The 17,681-nt window shown below is 31.2% G+C and overlaps 2 protein-coding genes across 3 annotated transcripts; both read left to right on the top strand.

Annotated features, from left to right (window-relative positions):
• The first annotated feature begins 1,096 nt into the window (after window positions 1-1,096).
• LOC115724621 (arginine--tRNA ligase, cytoplasmic) lies at window positions 1,097-7,951 on the top strand. 2 transcript variants are annotated; one of them, XM_030653948.2, is made up of 17 exons: window positions 1,097-1,273; window positions 2,998-3,040; window positions 3,114-3,262; window positions 3,351-3,426; window positions 3,817-3,939; window positions 4,037-4,252; window positions 4,411-4,491; window positions 4,579-4,662; window positions 4,746-4,850; window positions 4,935-5,113; window positions 5,821-5,905; window positions 5,997-6,253; window positions 6,356-6,425; window positions 6,805-6,894; window positions 6,971-7,039; window positions 7,129-7,230; window positions 7,747-7,951. In XM_030653948.2, exons 2-17 carry the CDS (start codon window positions 3,032-3,034, stop codon window positions 7,855-7,857), a joined length of 1,806 nt encoding a protein of 601 aa, XP_030509808.2. In that variant the 5' UTR covers window positions 1,097-1,273; window positions 2,998-3,031; the 3' UTR covers window positions 7,858-7,951. The 2 variants fall into 2 exon arrangements, with proteins under 2 accessions (XP_030509808.2, XP_030509809.2); XM_030653949.2 differs by lacking the exon at window positions 1,097-1,273 and adding an exon at window positions 1,438-1,836.
• A 1,061-nt stretch (window positions 7,952-9,012) lies between these two features.
• Window positions 9,013-13,993, top strand: LOC115694690 (protein LUTEIN DEFICIENT 5, chloroplastic). Its single transcript, XM_030621774.2, has 15 exons — window positions 9,013-9,518; window positions 9,715-9,931; window positions 10,020-10,091; window positions 10,288-10,398; window positions 11,449-11,640; window positions 11,729-11,890; window positions 12,287-12,382; window positions 12,470-12,571; window positions 12,700-12,732; window positions 12,807-12,887; window positions 12,972-13,054; window positions 13,132-13,263; window positions 13,351-13,411; window positions 13,491-13,556; window positions 13,671-13,993. Exons 1-15 carry the CDS (start codon window positions 9,286-9,288, stop codon window positions 13,854-13,856), a joined length of 1,827 nt encoding a protein of 608 aa, XP_030477634.2. The 5' UTR covers window positions 9,013-9,285; the 3' UTR covers window positions 13,857-13,993.
• Window positions 13,994-17,681: the final 3,688 nt, after the last annotated feature.

Raw genomic sequence — 17,681 nt, 5'->3', positions numbered from 1 at the left:
AGTTGTCATGTTGATATTTAAAATATTTTGTAAAATTTTGAAAAATTTAAAAAAATTTAACATCTTAAAAAATAGAGTTTAGTTTGTTGTACTTAATTTTTTTTAATTTTATATGTGAAATAGGTTATTTGAATCATGTTTTTTGTATTATTTTTTTTTTTTGAATTTTTTAAAATTTTATAAGATATTTTAAATAATTATGATGTAGACGATTATGAAAAAAATGAGATTATAAAATTCTGCTAAATACTAACACAGTTAAGATTATATCAGTAAATATTTTTTTTTCATTTTGCATTAGAATGGTAAAATTGTAGTTTTAACGTACACAATTTTTTTTTTACAATAATAAAGGGCCTAATTATAAACTTTGGCACAAGACTCTCAAAATACTTGGGTTAGTCCTTCGTGCTATTCGATTATAGACATGATATTTCTGTTTTTTCATAAATTTTTGTTAATTGTTATTTTATTTATTTTTCTAAATTTTACTTAAGAGTATATAATAATAGAAAAAATTATATAAGCATACATTTAGATGGGATGACGGGCGACTTTGAATCTATACCATAATATCATTATTAGAACACAATTTTCGTTAACGATTGTTTAAATATAATTAATAAAAGTAAGATATATGATTATAATTCACAACTTTTGACAGGAATTACGTGCCTATGACATATCTTGCACGCATAGTAATATAATAAAGAGTAATTTGCGACATAAATACTTAAGTTTAATTCTCAGTTGTAGATGAATACTTAGGTTTAATTTTTCAATGATAATAATATTTAAGTTATATTTTTAAAATTTTTGGTAGCTACCTAACCGTTCAGTGCGAACACATTATTTACGTGTCATTTTGTATTGATATATTTAAATAAATTTTTAAATAAAAGTTAAGAATTTAATAATTTAGACCAATCAGGCACATCACTACTGACTTCACACTTAATAATTATAATTGTAAGAAAATTAAACTTAATATTATCTTCAATTGAGTGTTAAAATATAAATATTTATGTTGTAAATTATTTTAAACAAACGATTTTTATTATTATTAAAAAAAAATTGTTTGTTTTTTGGTTTTTTAATAAAGAATCGATTTTTATAATAAAGATGACATTTTTATTTCCTTTTCCATGCACGATTATGTAAAGGGAAGCCAAAGTTTTGGTATTTCTTGTTTGGTGAGTAACCCTCTTTCTCTCTCACACACACACTCATCACCATCAGATCGGAGAGGAGAGGAGGAGTTCACTGGCAAAAGGTACGGACGGTTCTTTCCTTTCATCTATTTCACTCTTTTGTTGTTTTGTTCTGAGAGTTGATTTAGGCATTATAATTATCAAAGTAATCATCTTCATTTAGGCATAATTAATTTATATATTTGCTTTGTTCTAAGATTCATTCTGAGATAAAGAAACTTCCATAAATTTGTGATTTTTGCTTCCTTAATCACTATAGACTCCATTTGCTATTTAGTACTGTATTTAAGTTTTAGGATAATTCTGTATAATGGTGTTTAGGAAGTGTTTCGTTGGTTACATTGAGAAAAAAAAAATCTATTATTTTTGTTTGACTTAAATTATTTATTTATTAATTTTTTTTAGGTAATTAATAATTGTGTGAAAATGAATCTTGGTGGCCAAGTTTAGAGTATCTTAATGCCCAAGTTTTATTCCTATTCTTAAGTATTTATATATGTGTGTGTTGTGTGTGTGAGATGAAGAGTGAGTTGTGAAAAGAGAAGTGAGTGTGAGTTTGTAGTGCGGCGAGAGTGAGGAAGAAGCAAAGGGCCTATTGGATTTTCGGTGGAAAGATTGAGATAGTGTGAGTGTGTAATTTTGAAGTTATAAATGAAATATATGTCTATTTGTGGGCTTGGTAATTTTACCAAAACGAGTAAATTGTTTTGCTTTGCTTCGCCTCTTTATTATTTCGATGTTCCTGAAGTTGATTAATTTTCCCAACAATAAGTTACCTTTGCATGCAATGTGGAATGGAACAATGTTGTGTTGTTGTTGATTTGATTTGATTGGATTGGAGAGATAATTTGAAGTTGTTTCAGATTTTATTATCCATTATTTTAATAAGAGAAGCAAAATAGTCAATAGTCAATAGTCAATGCTTGCTTTCATTGAATAGTTATAAATTAATAACCTTTTTTAGAAAAGTTTTGAACCAAAATAGACAATAATACTTCATTGAAATAGTTACTAACCTTTTCATTGTAAGATTCTTTTATTCATTCATTTACTTATTTGTAAAATGTTATTTTGTTTGGCTTATATTTTCATCTGTTAAGGTTTGTCCAAGACAAAGTTGATTTGGCCTTGTTCTGTTTTTATGTCATATGCCCATGATCTCACTTAGATTGGTATTTGACTTAGTAGATTCTTATTAGCTTATTTTGTTTACTACTAAGAATATTGTGTTGTACTTAGTGAAATTTGAATGAGACAAATGCATTTAGTAGAAGTAACAAAAGTGGGTTAAATCATATTTGACATAATAATGAGTTGTGTAATTGTTCTTGAAGAAGGATAAAAAAGGTTGAGCTAATTCAAGCTAGCTGCAATACATAAATGGTACATTTTTTCAATGTATATTTTTTGCAAGAACTTCTGAAATAGTGATTTACCCAACAACTTCTGCAACAACAACAACAACAAAAACGAAAAAAAGTTCACAACTTTAAGAATCTACAGAGAAAAACAATCAAAACCCACTTAGGATTTACCCGAAATTTAAGTACAACAACAACAATAATAACAACAATACATTACCTTGAGTAGTGACTAGTCGATAAGCATGGCGATGAGCAAGAGTCTCTGTTGGACGAAGTAGCTTAACACGAGTAAAACGCACCGTTTTGATCTCTTCTTGTTGATGATTTTCTTTATTATTATGATTATCTTGGTCTTGATATGAAATTGGTTGTGTATATATATTCCCAATTTGTGTTGACTTTGGAGCTTTTATTGTCTACAGATTTGCAACAAAGACATAACAACCACTTTCTACTATGGCAACTGTAAGTTCTTACAATTTACCATTCAATTTGTTGTTGATCATTGTGAAATTCATTTGAATATTTCTTGATATAGGATGATGGAGCAGAAAGAGTTGGAAATGTGAAGAGACAGTTGGCCAAACTGTTTAAAACATCGCTTAGAGTGATTGTTCAAGATGAGGAGTTAGATGTAGAGCCGTTGATCGCTCCTTGCACAGGAAAAATTGGTGGCGATTATCAGTGGTAAGCATATGAACATTCTTCATTGGATTTCGATTTTAATATCTGTATGTTTTGAATTCTATGTTGACATTTCTTTTTTCGGGTGAAGTAATAACACCATGAGCCTGTGGTCAAAAATAAAAAACAAAGGGACTGACTTTAAGGATCCTTCATCTGTTGGACAGGTAAAGATTCTGTTTTTATTTTTATGTGTATCTTTTTTAAGATTATACTACGACATGTACTAAATCGTGCTCCCTAAACTTTTCAAGACGTTAAAAATTCTTCACGAACTATTGAAAGTGTTGAATTTTAGGACTTCAATCCAAATTTATTAGCAGTTGTATGATGTGGCAGTTAGATACCTTTACATGTCAACCAATAATCTACGTGGCAAATTCCTATTGGCCTAACTTATTTTTAATTCGAAAGTAGAAATAAAAAACAAATTATTAGTTAGACATGTACCAAATCGTCTTGAAAAGTTCTGGGGTGAAAATCCCAATTAGCCTTATTTATATGCCTCTCTTTTTTTGTTCTTTTGAACTCGATTAATTCTGTTTGGTTTTGTATAGGCCATCATCAATAATCTTCCACCCTCAGAAATTGTGGAATCATGCTCTATAGCTGAAATAGGCTCTAAACAACCTAAAAGAGTATTTGTGAATGTTGTATTATCAAAGAGTTGGATAGCTAAGGTATACTTTTTTGTATTTTAAGGTATTTCACAACTGATTAATAGTTCTGTCATGTGGTGGATTAGTATTATTAACTGTAAAATGCCTGGTGCTGCAGACCATACAAAACATGTTGCTGGATGGTATTGAAACTTGGGCACCGAAGCTTTCAGTGAAAAAAGCTGTGCTCGATTTTTCATCTCCGAATATAGCCAAAGAAATGCATGTTGGCCACTTAAGGTCTACCATTATTGGAGACGCCCTAGCCCGTTTGCTCGAGTTCTCCAATGTCAATGTCCTAAGACGGAACCATGTTGGTGATTGGGGAACACAGGTAGGTAGAATGATAGTTTTTTGTAAACTGTCTCGAAAAGTTTTGAACTTCGTATTTTTCTCTTTGAAAAGTTTGGAACTTTTGTAACATTAAAAGTCAAAGAATGGATTCAGTAGTCATCATTCACTTTTTCATTCTTTTTTTTCTGTGTTTTTCAGTTTGGTATGTTGATTGAATTCCTCTTTGAGAACTATCCAAATCTGGAAGATGTTAGTGAAACTGCTATTGGAGACTTGCAGGTTTGTGAAACTAACACTAAACAACAATTATATAATTTTTTATTATTATTATTTTTTATGAATTTTGTTTGTTTTTCTTTGTTGCAGGCTTTCTATAAGGCTTCCAAACAGAAATTTGATGATGATGCTGATTTCAAAGTGAAGGCACAACAAGCTGTTGTAAAGCTTCAGGTAAGTTACTATCATTTCATTGTTTTAATTTCGGGTTTTGCTTTCTTTGTTTTGCTCATTGAATTTCTACTGCTTCTACACAGGGTGGTGAATCTGAGTATCGACAAGCATGGTCCAAAATATGTGACATAAGCCGGAGAGAGTTTGATAAAGTCTACCAACGTCTTGGAGTGAACTTAGAAGAAAAGGTAGTTAGTTTAAAGGCTTAACTTTCCGCTACTTGAAGATGAAGTTTTTAGATTTTCTCATCATTGGTTTTGTTTTTTTTACAGGGAGAAAGTTTTTACAATCCATATATTCCAAGAGTTATAAAGGAATTGAGCAAACTAGGATTAGTTGAGGAAAGTGACGGTGCTCGTGTGATCTTTATTAAAGGGGTTAAGATTCCCCTCATTGTGGTGAAGAGTGATGGTGGTTTCAACTATGCTTCAACTGATCTCGCAGCTCTTTGGTTAGTTGTTTGTTTATTATTAGTCTAAATACTCTTTAATCGTTCACTTTCTTTCACTTAATCTAAGTATCTATTGTGCACTTTCTTTTACATTCTTATTTGATTGCTTGACATGTGAAATTTCTATAGGTGATTGCCCAAGTAAATAGAGTACTTTGTGTTTTCGTAGTCTTTTTTGTTATTGCATGTTTTTTTTAATCTTGTTCTTAGTGGATCATAGTCGGGATTAGTTATATGGATTCTTTTTGTAAGGGTAGCTTGGAATTAGAGAAGAGTAGACTTTTTTGGAGAGACCAATTCAATCCTCTCGAAAGATTGGAATAGGAGAGACAGAGCCTCTCGAAAGCTCGATTTATATACTTTGTCACTGTTTTGTAATAAAGAATTCTTCAAGGGATTTCACTATTTGTGTCATGATTTGGTGTGTTTGACATTGATTTGAGTACTTTGTGTTTTTGTAGTCTTTTTTGTTATTTCATGTTTTTTAATCTTGTTCTTAGTGGATCATAGTTGGGATTAGTTATACGAATTCTTTTTGTAAGGGTAGCTTGGAATTAGAGAAGATTAGACTTTTGCAGAGAGATCAATTCAATTCTCTCGAAAGATTGGAATAGGAGAGACAGAGCCTCTCGAAAGAATTATTCGAGGGATTTCACTATTTGTGTCTTGATTTTGTGTGTTTGACATCGATTTCTTGCAATGGATAGGTATCGACTCAATGAAGAGGAAGCAGAGTGGGTAATATATGTCACTGATGTTGGTCAGCAGCAGCACTTTGATATGTTATTCAAGGTATGTGTTGTATCAAAATTTTTACCATTTTGTATCAAAATCAAGATTGACAGTCTTAAATGAAGTTGGTTTTTTTTCTTTTTCGTTCCAGGCTGCCAAACGTGCAGGTTGGCTTGCTGCTGATGATAGCAAATATCCGAAAACCAGTCATGTTGGTTTCGGTTTGGTACTTGGACAAGATGGGAAAAGATTCAGAACTCGGAGCTCAGAGGTTGTTCGGTTAGTTGATTTGCTCGATGAAGCCAAGAGCCGCAGTAAAACAGCTCTTATCGAGCGTGGCAAGGCCAAAGAGTGGAGTGAAGAGGAGCTTGAAAAAACAGCTGAGGCAGTTGGTTATGGTGCAGTCAAGTAAGTGTGATCAATCAAATGCTTGAATTGAATGAACACGTTGTTTATGGTGATGTGATTAATCTCAATTAATCTCTCTGATTTAATAATTATGTGTGGCAGGTATGCTGATCTGAAGAATAACAGGCTAACCAATTATACATTTGATTTTGATCAGATGTTAAGTGATAAGGTTTGTGTTGCTTGTGATCTCTTCTATGTTGTAGTTGAAGAAAGAAAAGAATTACTCTTTAGTATATGCGGCGAAACCCCCTTTAACATTTGTAATTATTGCATAAAAAATGACAGTAAAAGTACTTTATCTTACGATTTTGTTGCAGTCGTACCTTTAAGTGTCAACTCAGAAACACAGTAGTATTTCCCTGCTCGGTGATCACTACGTGTTTTTGAGTTGATATTTAACGAGCTTTCTTTAATTGAATTTGTTAATCACTAGTGAAAATCGACTTATATTTGTTAGTAAAACTTAGGCTGCATTTTAACGTATTGGAATGTCATTCAAACGCAACCTTTGATGCTATTTTTTTCTTCTTTGTTCGATGACCGAGCAGGGAAATACGGCTGTCTACTTGCTCTATGCTTATGCTAGGATATGTTCAATCATTAGTAAATCTAACAAAGACATAGAAGAGTTGAAGAGAGTAAGTAATTTCTACTTTGCTAATAATTCTAACTAATTAACTAACTAATTGCTAAACCTTACTTTGTTTTAAACAGAGTGGGGTGATTGTTTTGGATCATGCCGGTGAGCGCGAATTAGGCCTTCATTTGCTACAATTTTCCGAGGTAAGAGAAAAGTACTTAACAATAACTGTCGTGTTGTATCGTGTCGTGCCATGTCGTCTAAATTTTGATTTTGATTCTGATTTTGCAAGGCTGTTGAAGAAGCAGTCACCAATCTGTTGCCAAATGTTGTGTGTGAATATCTTTACAACTTGTCAGAAATCTTCACAAAGAAATTTTATACCAATTGTCAGGTACATATATATATATACATAGTCACTTCACTGATCAATCTAAACAAACATTATTATGTTATAGAGTAAGTTTACAGTGCACCCATTAAAAGGGTGTTTCGGTACTCCTTATTTATTTTTGCATATAAGAGAGTTTTTTAGTCCAATTTTTAATAATCGTATACGTTATACTTATTTAAGACCACTTACTACCTATAAATTTTCAGAAAATTTCAAATAGTTTATAATGCCGAAATAAAATTTACATATTTTGTTGTAGACGCGCGACTATTTTTTTTATACTCATAGTAAGTAACTATGTAAATTTTATTTTCAGCATTATGTAAACTATTCGGAATTTTCTAAAAATTTACAAGTAGTCTTAAATAGTTACAATATATGCGATCATGAAAAAAAATTACTGAAAAACTCTTCTAAATGCCTGAAACAGATAAGAAATCTACCCGAACGACCTTTTAAACGGGTCGAAATCTCCTATATACTAATTATATTATTGATATGTAAATGTATGGTCAGGTGGTTGGATCTGCAGAAGAAACTAGCAGACTCTTGCTTTGTAAAGCAACAGCGATAGTGATGAAGAAATGCTTCTATTTGCTTGGAATTGAGCCTCTTAACAAGATTTAATATATATGTTTGTATTCAACATTTTTGACAATTTGTAGACTACTTTTTTCTAGTAAATGCTTATTATGAGGCTAGAGCATTTTTTTTCCATAAATATCTTCATATAAATATATATATATGTATTTTTATTTATATTTTTACAATTTATACATTTTTTTTAAGTATAATTTTAAAGTTTTAAAATTACAAAAATATGTTTTTAGAAAAACAATAATAAATTAATCTTACAACAATTATAAATTAAGAAAAAAATTGACCTCATGACAATCATAACTAAACTATAAAGCAACAAAAAGAGGATATTACACATTATTTTTACCTACAACTAAAATATTGTAATATTTTGTATTAATTTTTTTGTTCAATTATATCATTTGTAACATACTTACGACTCTAGCCAAGGCCTCGTACATGAACCCTGACTCCAAACCTCGGACTCGGGTCTCAACTTCAGCCCTAGCCCTAAGTCTGGACCTTGACCCTAGATCAGTCCCTAACGCCAACCCTGGATCTAAACCCTTAACTCTGGACCCCAGACTTCGCCCTTGACCTCAGGTTCTGCCTCTTACCCCGGATCATGAACCCTAGCCCTGGCCTAAGCCCCAACCCTGGACTCGGCCTCCAACCTCAACCCCCGAGCCTATAACCCAAATCCTCAACCCTAGACCCTCGATCCCAGACTCTAGTCCTTAGACTCGACTCGTGACCTCTTACCTCAAATCCAAAATCTCACCTCAACCCCCAACCTTGACCTCAGAACATAGACTTAGCCTTAACTCCTTTCCCGACCCCAACCATGGCTTTGGCCTCAGACCTAGGCCTAGCCCCGACCTCGATTCGATCTTCACCACAATACAACATAAGTTCATAAATATTACAATGCACGCTTATACATCCCCTTTTTATGTATTCCATAAGAAATATTATGGTTTGCATTAAAACTAAGTGTCCTAATAATTAATATAGTTTGAATGAATCAACCCATGGAAAATCCAACCATTTTTTTTTTTTGAAACAATCCAACCATTTTCAAGTACTGTATCTATGATCTGTTCGAAGAAAAAAATTCAACAAATTAGCCTTGACATTAAAAATTTAGCTTTCTTTCTATGCTTAATCATTAAAAAATCTGTCTTTACAATGAAAGATTGAACATTTGAAGCTTATGTAGTATTTTTTCTACCTAAAAACAACAGAGCCACAAAACTGTCTGATCCAAAAATCCACCACGTGTTGACCTTCTCAAGTATCAAACTGTGAAAACTATTCAAGATTCCAAAATCTGTTTTTTAGTGGACCAAAAAACCTTATTATTATTATTTTTTTTAACTGTCTTTGAATTATCATTATCATCATCATCAAACATCTGAGGCTTTAGTTAATTTTCTTTCATTTAAGGTGTTTCATTATTCACCACCTTCTTCTTCAATGGCTTCCAACATTTTTCTACTTCACTCACCTCCTTCTTTTCATACTACTAGACTCAGACCCACTTCCTCATACCCAATTGGATTAAGAAGTAGTAATAATAATCATAAAGGGTTGTCTGTAATTACATGTTCATCTTCAAATGGAAGAGAACCTGACTTAGTCAAGAAGAAGAAGCGTGAGGAGCTCTCTGCTAGGATTGCTGCTGGAGATTTCACTGTAAATCAATCTGGGTATGTTTAAAGTTTCAACCTTTATTAGGTTAGTAAGCTGACTTTTCACTTTATTAGGTTAGTTTTCAATCTCAATTTCACTATAAACCAATCTGGGTATGTTTAAAGTTTGAGTCTTTTCAGGTTAGTAAGCTGATTTTTCTGTTTTCTTTGTTGAAAATTTGATTTTTATTTTTGGGTTGTTTTGGTAACTTAGTTTTCCATCTCAAGTGAAGAATGGTTTGTCAAAGTTGGGAGTTCCTAAAGAGACATTGGAATTCTTGTTTAGTTGGGTTGATTCCAATGGAGATTATCCCAAAGTTCCAGAAGCAAAAGGGTCTGTTAGAGCTGTTCAAAGTGAGGCCTTTTTTATTCCTTTGTATGAGCTTTTCATTACATATGGTGGAATTTTTAGATTGACTTTTGGACCAAAGGTTGGTTTTTTATGGTTTTTGATTGTGTTTATATACATGGGTCACTTTCTGCTTTTGCTCAATCACTTGCTTTTTTTGGTTGTTGCAGTCATTTTTGATAGTGTCTGATCCTTCCATTGCTAAACATATACTTAGAGATAATTCAAAGGCTTATTCAAAGGTAAGAAACTAGAGAGCTTAATTCTCTCTTTCTTTTGTTAGTGAAATAACCACATTTGGGCACAAGCGACCAAAAATTACACTGTGCGACCATAATGATCTGTTTGCAACCATAAATTTACAATGTAATGATCTTACAATGCAAATTTTACAATTTCAAGTTTGTTAGTTTAGCTCATATTAGACTTCCTTTGCAGGGTATTTTAGCCGAAATCTTAGAGTTTGTAATGGGGAAAGGACTTATCCCAGCTGATGGAGAAATATGGCGTGTTCGTCGGCGTACTATTGTTCCTGCATTGCATCTCAAGGTATTAAATTACTGAGTGTTCAGTTATCATAATCTCTATTCAATGTCAGTTTTTTCCATTCTCTATTCATGTGAGTTTTCATTAAGGATGGTTTAGTGTTTGCCTTTTCTTGAGAGACATGAAGATGCTTAGTTAGAGAAGTTTGATAGACCCCCAATTCGGTATGCCTATGCTAAGTGTGGGCATTAGGAATTTTAGTTTTGGAAAGTCTTAGAGATTGAATTGTTTGTATTAAGCCTTGGCTCTTTGAGAGAAACTAGGACTCTCGAATTTTGTAGAATTATCAATAATCATCACTCTCTTTTCTGTAAGAATCATATTGGGGTGTATCAAAGTTACATGTCCAAGTAGCATTCAAAGCAATCTCCAAGAGCACTGACCAAATTTCGATGCCCTCAATCTCGAAATAAGCTCAATATGACATGACTGATATCAAGTAGATGTATCAAAGTTGTTTGTAGCCTCCTCAAGCTCCTCTTCCAAAGAAAAGTTTAGATAACCAGGAAGGTCGAGCTTTCTTGACTTCATTGTATGAGATATGTAGCCTTAATGCAAACACAAGAATATAAGACTCAGTTATAGCAAAAATTTAAGAAAATCAGAAAATTTCGCTTCTCACTCTGAAATGTCATGCTCCTTTCTCTCCAATAGATAGCAATAACATAAAAATTCATTTGTTATTAGGAAAAGTTTGTTGTCATCATGTCAATGTACAGCTCAATATAATGTTATGGATCTTGTTGGAGATTGTGCTCTCATTTTCGTTTAAACTGCATACTACCGGCCAGCAATTGAGGTGGAATACTCTCATGTCTCGCAAGCTGGTTCTTGATGTCATCAATTTGATTCCTTTGAGTTTCTTTAAGTATTTTGCTTGTGGTTGGAGGGTCTCTAAGTTGGAAAATAAATATTTTTGTTGTTGTAATGGCATGATCACGATCATCGTTCTTTTCCCATGCTCGTATTGAGTTCACAACAACTTTTTTTTTTTTAACCTTAACAAATTGTTTGTAATTTGACATAGGTTTTCTCTTTGAACTCTACCTGTAGTATGTAGCAGCTATGATCAATCTCTTTGGACAAGCTACAGATAAACTTTGTCAGAAGCTAGATGCTGCAGCAAATGACGGGGAAGATGTTGAGATGGAATCGCTCTTTTCTCGTTTGACATTGGATATCATCGGCAAGGCACTCTTTAATTATGATTTCGATTCTTTGACTAATGATACCGGGATAGTTGAGGTATCATTGTTCCCCTCTATGTTTGCTCTTGTTTTAGCATCATCATATCGAACACTTTCACATGTTTGTTTGTTTGTTTGTTTGTCAGGCTGTTTATACTGTCTTGAGAGAAGCAGAGGATCGAAGTATCTCGCCTATTCCATTCTGGGAGATCCCAATATGGAAGGACATATCGCCGAGGCAAAGGAAGGTTTCTACCGCTCTCAAATTAATCAACGACACGCTTGATAATCTTATTGCAATATGCAAGGTAAAAAAACTCAAACTTTTTGAAGTAAATACACGTTTAGTAGTGACGAATGAAAACACGAGAATAAGAATAGAATTTGAAATGCTTAACAACAATTAATAAATCTTTGTCTTCTCTTTCGTTTCAAAATGAAATAGTCATTTTACCAAAATAGTGAAAAAGTTGCCATTCCTTTTAGCATGACATTTTAATACTTTAAAATACAACCAAACAAAAGACTGGAATGAAAATTTGTTCCTTTCTATTTCATTACTTCTAGCCAAACGCAACCTATATATCTCGGCCTTGGTATAGTATATTTAACTTGGTCTTCTGATGCAAGCTCTACCCAATCTATGGTTTGATCCTTTAGTTGTACATTTGCTAATAATAGGCAACTCGATTTTGCGTTTTCAGAGGATGGTTGATGAAGAAGAGCTGCAATTCCACGAGGAATACATGAACGAAAAGGATCCTAGTATTCTTCACTTCCTCTTAGCCTCTGGAGATGACGTACGATTCGGTTTTGTTTTCTTTCTATTTCTGTATTATTTATAATGATGTATGTTCTAGAGATAATAATACATCATCTATTTGTAGGTTTCGAGCAAGCAACTTCGCGATGATTTGATGACAATGCTTATAGCGGGGCATGAAACTTCAGCTGCGGTTTTAACATGGACATTTTATCTTTTATCCAAGGTAATCACGCGAAATGAGGCTAACAATATTTCTCAACACTACTAGAGATCGAAATGATTCTATACTACACTATACACTTCGAAAAAACAGTTCTAAATGTTAACATATTTCTTTTCGATTGGTTGCAGGAGCCTCGGGTTGTTGCTAAGCTCCAAGAAGAGGTACTTCAAAATTTTCGGTCATCTAAACATAACTAGAAGATTGTAGCTTTAATTTTATTTTCTCTTTACTTTAGGTTGATTCGGTTCTAGGTGATCGATATCCAACCATTGATGACATGAAGAAACTCAAGTATTCGACTCGTGTGATCAATGAAGTTAGTAGATAGTTTTTCCTTTCCTTTTATGCTCATTTTTTCAATCTTGTATCCAATTTAAGATTCTTATTGGAATGATTTCAGTCCCTTCGGCTTTACCCTCAACCACCGGTGCTAATCCGTCGCTCTATTGAAAATGACACGCTCGGTCAATACCCTATAAGAAGGTTATTTCGAAGAACATAGTTTTCGAGTAATCAAATTACAAGAGACTTACAACTAACATAAATTCTTCTACTTACAGAGGAGAGGACATATTTATTTCGGTATGGAATCTACATCGCAGCCCAAATCATTGGGAGAATGCAGACAAGTTCATACCCGAAAGATGGCCTTTAGATGGACCTAATCCAAACGAGACTAATCAAGGTTTTAGGTAATATTGATTTTTTTCTTCCTACTCATTTGACAAATTAGACTAATGTTTTTTTCGAGAAACTCATCTTGTCCCGTTTGTTCATAGTTATTTGCCCTTCGGAGGAGGGCCCCGAAAATGTGTCGGTGACATGTTCGCTACCTATGAGGTAACTTAACATGATTGATTTCTGGTAATTCTTAAATCTTTCTTTCATATGAACATATTGAAACTCTTATGCTTAACAGACTGTAGTGGCGCTCGCTATGCTTGTTCGAAGATTTAACTTCCAAATGGCAGTTGGAGCCCCCGAAGTAAGTCAAATTATTCAACGATCCTGTTTGACTTAGCTTCTATAAGTTCTTTTTTAGCTTTTAGAATTATTATTTCGAAAGAATGATTTTATTATATTTTTCTTTTGTGTAAAGGTTAAAATGACAACCGGAGCAACAATTCACACAACCGACGGATTAAACATGACGGTGACTAGAAGAGTAAAACCGCCGATAGTGCCTACATTGGAGACACAAGCATTGAATTTGGATTCATCATCGTCGTCATCATCAGCAGCCGGTGTTATCGGGAACGATCCATTAGTTGGTCAGACCGGTTAAGTTTCTTCTTTTGTACATTCATGGTGAAGCTAGCTCCCCAAGCTACATACACATTACTTGTAGAATAATACAATGTGACATTATTACCAAAAGGGAAATCAATTCAAGAAAAGAAAGAAAAAAGAGTTAATTGAAAATGTCAATGTTGGTTCTTTCTTAATTTCTCTATAAACACATATTTTAGCTAATAATAATTAAGTGAAGTAACAAGACTTAACTAAACTTTTAGAATAGATTATGAAATGAAGGTGTTCCAAATAATAATAGTAGCTCAGTCCTGAGTGTCTACCGTTATACCTACAATGATCGGATATACTATTGTTGTTCATAATAAAAAAGAATATTTTCCCATTTATAAAAATAAAAAAAAAATTACATAAAAGTAACATAAAAATAGCATTCGAACAATATCAAAATAACAAAAAATAACATATAATAACAAAAAATCAACAACAAAAGAATAAGATTATAACATAAAAATACATCAAAAGAGTATATTTTCTGTAAATAAAATCAAAAATTGTAAAAATATTTAAAATTTCGTACAATCGTATTTTTTTTTTTATTTTTGTGTATTTGTGAAATAATCTCATTCTTTTATTCCAATCGTAACACTAAAAGCTATACTTTCTTATTTTTCTTATTATTAAATTGATATTAGTAAAATAAAATTCTTTCATTCCAATCATAACACTAAAAGCTACACTAAAACTTATTTTTCTTATTATTATATTGATATTAGTAAAATAAAATATTAATTTTAACATTATTATGTAAAATAATTATATAATTTTAATATTATAGGAAAAAAAAATAGAAATGTCCTAATGTATAGTATAACACTATATATATAGTGGGACACTATAACAAAATAGCAAATGGTAGACATTATACATATTGGTTAAAAAAAAATTACACACTAATGGCACGTTTACTGTAATTAGAATCAGAATAATCAATGGAAAAAATGAATCGGGTTAAAATATAAAATAATCGAAAAACAATATTTTATTTTGTTATTTACTAAACTGATCGGAAAGAAAATCAAAATCATTTTATTTTGTTTACAATATTAAGAAAGGTAATCGGAATGACTTAATTTGACTAAATTGTCATTTAGAACATGTAATTGTTTTTTATTTATATATTTTTAAGGGGCATATTTGTCTTTTTTATTTTTAATTAATAAAAATATAATTAATATAAAGTAAGTTAAAAAAAAAAAAATGTATTTGTTATGAAAATGGGGAGAACCATTCTCTTCGTTTTCTCCTTAATTTATGTGGGCTCCATTCCAAAATTTAGTAAATGAATGGGAATCAATCTCATACAATTGATTCTCATTCCCTTTTAGTAAACATGTCATAAATATACTATATGAGCTCTAGTTGAAACTGCCCTAAATGTTTGGAGACATACAAAAAAATGATAATAAATCTATACAAAAAGTGATAATAAATCTTATCGTTAATTAATATTTAGTTAAGTTAATAAATAATAAAAATATAAATTATTAAAAGAGAACTTTTTTTTTTTTTTTTTTTTTTTTGTATTATTCCTTTAAAAAGTTTTCGATTTTGTGGGATTTCTCGATGAATAAAATGCCAAGTTCTGTTCATTGCCAAACTAACAATTTCAAATTGTGAAATTTTTAAAATAATTATATTGAATTTGTGGGGAAAAGTAAATTATTAAAATCGAAAATATCCCTTAAAAAGAGGTTTGGATTTAACAAGTCATTAAAATGGTTATTAAAGCAGTAAGAAAACTAATGAAAATCAAATTAGTTAAAATTAATAATAAAATAAAAATATGACATTTAACAACTCACGAAAATTAAGGAAGAAAATTTCCGAAATTAAATATTAAAATATTCTTAAAATATATGTAATCCATTTCCAAAAAACAATCCTATAAAATATATAGTGTAACCTATTTTAATTAGAAATATATTAATTTGGTAATCATATATTATTTGGAAACTAATAAAAAATAATTTGTTTAAGTATGTTCTTGTTAGTCTGAATTTTAATGTTGAGGTCTATAAATTGGTTAAATTCATACATTTCTTATTTTAAAATTGACCTTATAATTATTAAAGATAGTATTTTTTTTTACGGAAAATTTACCGTATTATTAATTAAAAGTGCAAATAAACTAACAAAATAGCATGAAAATCAATCGAGACAAATCCCATAAATCAACGAAATAACAAAATTAAAGATAGTATTAAGGGAAAATTGCATTAATTACTATTTTTGATAAAAAAAAAAAATTACACTCTTACTTTCAAAATTATATATATTTACGATATTCAAATAAACTATAGGAAAATAACATGAAAACAACATCAAAATAATATAAAAAAATAATATAAAAATAATAAAAAATTAACAATAAAATAACAAGAATATAACATAATAATACATCAAAAGACTGTATTTTATGTAAATAAAATCTTAAAAATTATAAAAATATTTAAAATTCTGTACAATTTTATTTTTGTAATTTTTTTATTGTTGTGTAACACAAAATGTGAAATCTCTCCTTAATTTTGTGAAAAATATTATTATTATTATTATTATTATTATTATTATTATTATTATTATTATTATTATTATATTTTTGAAAAAATAATCTTAGAGAACACCACTTTGTGAACAATGAGTTGAGGACTAAAAATTGACTGATGAATGGCATCAGTGTTAGGCTATTTTTAGCCTAAGTTTTGGTTCACATTTTATAGTTATTTTTCTTCTTTATTATTGTTTTTGGAATAGAATTACGCTTGTTTTCTTTGGTTTCAGGTTTCTACACTTGGAATGTAGAAATTGGACAAATTTCGGAAAACAGTGATCTATAAAATAGAGAAAATTTTGAAAGAGAATAAAACTGAAAGTTTAAGCCTAAATTCGACTATGTTCTGGTCATATTTTGGAAGAAGTCAAAACATAAAAGTTTTAGATCTCTTTCTTATCTTTCCAACGCATCTTGAATCAGCCCATTTGGAGTTTGTATGAGAAAGTTATGCCCATTTTACTAAAAGATGTCGAAGCTGAAAATTCCATCTCGCCGCGGCGAGAATTCCATGGCCGCGGCTAGAAAGTCTGGGCAGAAACGTGGTTTTTTGATGCACTTTTGGCCGCGGCGAGACCACTTTTGGCCGCGGCGAGCGTCCGTACGGTCAGGGGTATTTTTGTCCGACGAACCCTAAAAATTAGATATAAATAGAAAACTGCAATTGGAAGTGAAGGGAAGCGATTTGGAACCCTAAAACACAGCAGAGAGCGGCAGGAAGAGCAGAGGAAATCAAAGTGAAGATCCAGAATTCATCCACCAACAGTTTCTTTCTCTATTCCTCTTTAATTTATTTATGTTGAATATTGTTATAGGAATGGTTATGGATTTATTTCTGAACTAAATTTCCCATTTAGGGAGGATGATGATTGTTGTTTAATGTTTTGCCTAGTTAATGTTTAATTGCCATTCCTTCATTCTTGTTGTGAAATTATCTTAATTTGTGTTTAATTTCATGTTTAAGATTGATCACCTTATGCATGCTTTATGATCTCAATTCGAAATCTGAAAAGTGAGAATTGAGAATGCTAAAATTTGGATAATCGATGTTCTATGTGAAACGAGAGTATTCACATGACTTATGTGACAAGTAGATTATTGCTTAATGCTGATTTCATCATGTTAGTTTAATTAAGAGATTAATTAGAGAACATGAGATTTAGAATCTAGAAGATCTGAAAAGAGCTAGGTTATTTTATAATCTGTCATTCACTTCAAGAAAAGGATAACAATTAGGCATTAACAATT

This window comes from Cannabis sativa, chromosome 6 (assembly GCF_029168945.1).
Source record: "Cannabis sativa cultivar Pink pepper isolate KNU-18-1 chromosome 6, ASM2916894v1, whole genome shotgun sequence".
In the NCBI taxonomy this organism is placed as follows: domain Eukaryota; kingdom Viridiplantae; phylum Streptophyta; class Magnoliopsida; order Rosales; family Cannabaceae; genus Cannabis; species Cannabis sativa.
This window is presented reverse-complemented; position numbering and strand designations above follow the sequence as displayed.

Excerpts from the sequence above, each read along its gene's own strand:
- LOC115724621 (XM_030653948.2), top strand. Across the intron at positions 5,114-5,820 it reads ACTGATCTCGCAGCTCTTTG|GTATCGACTCAATGAAGAGG; the intron begins GTTAGTTGTTTG and ends TGCAATGGATAG. Across the intron at positions 7,040-7,128 it reads ATTTGCTACAATTTTCCGAG|GCTGTTGAAGAAGCAGTCAC; the intron begins GTAAGAGAAAAG and ends TGATTTTGCAAG.
- LOC115694690 (XM_030621774.2), top strand. The coding sequence starts at position 9,286 with ATGGCTTCCAACATTTTTCTACTTCACTCACCTCCTTCTTTTCATACT. Across the intron at positions 9,519-9,714 it reads TTCACTGTAAATCAATCTGG|TTTTCCATCTCAAGTGAAGA; the intron begins GTATGTTTAAAG and ends TTGGTAACTTAG. Across the intron at positions 12,572-12,699 it reads CATTTTATCTTTTATCCAAG|GAGCCTCGGGTTGTTGCTAA; the intron begins GTAATCACGCGA and ends GATTGGTTGCAG.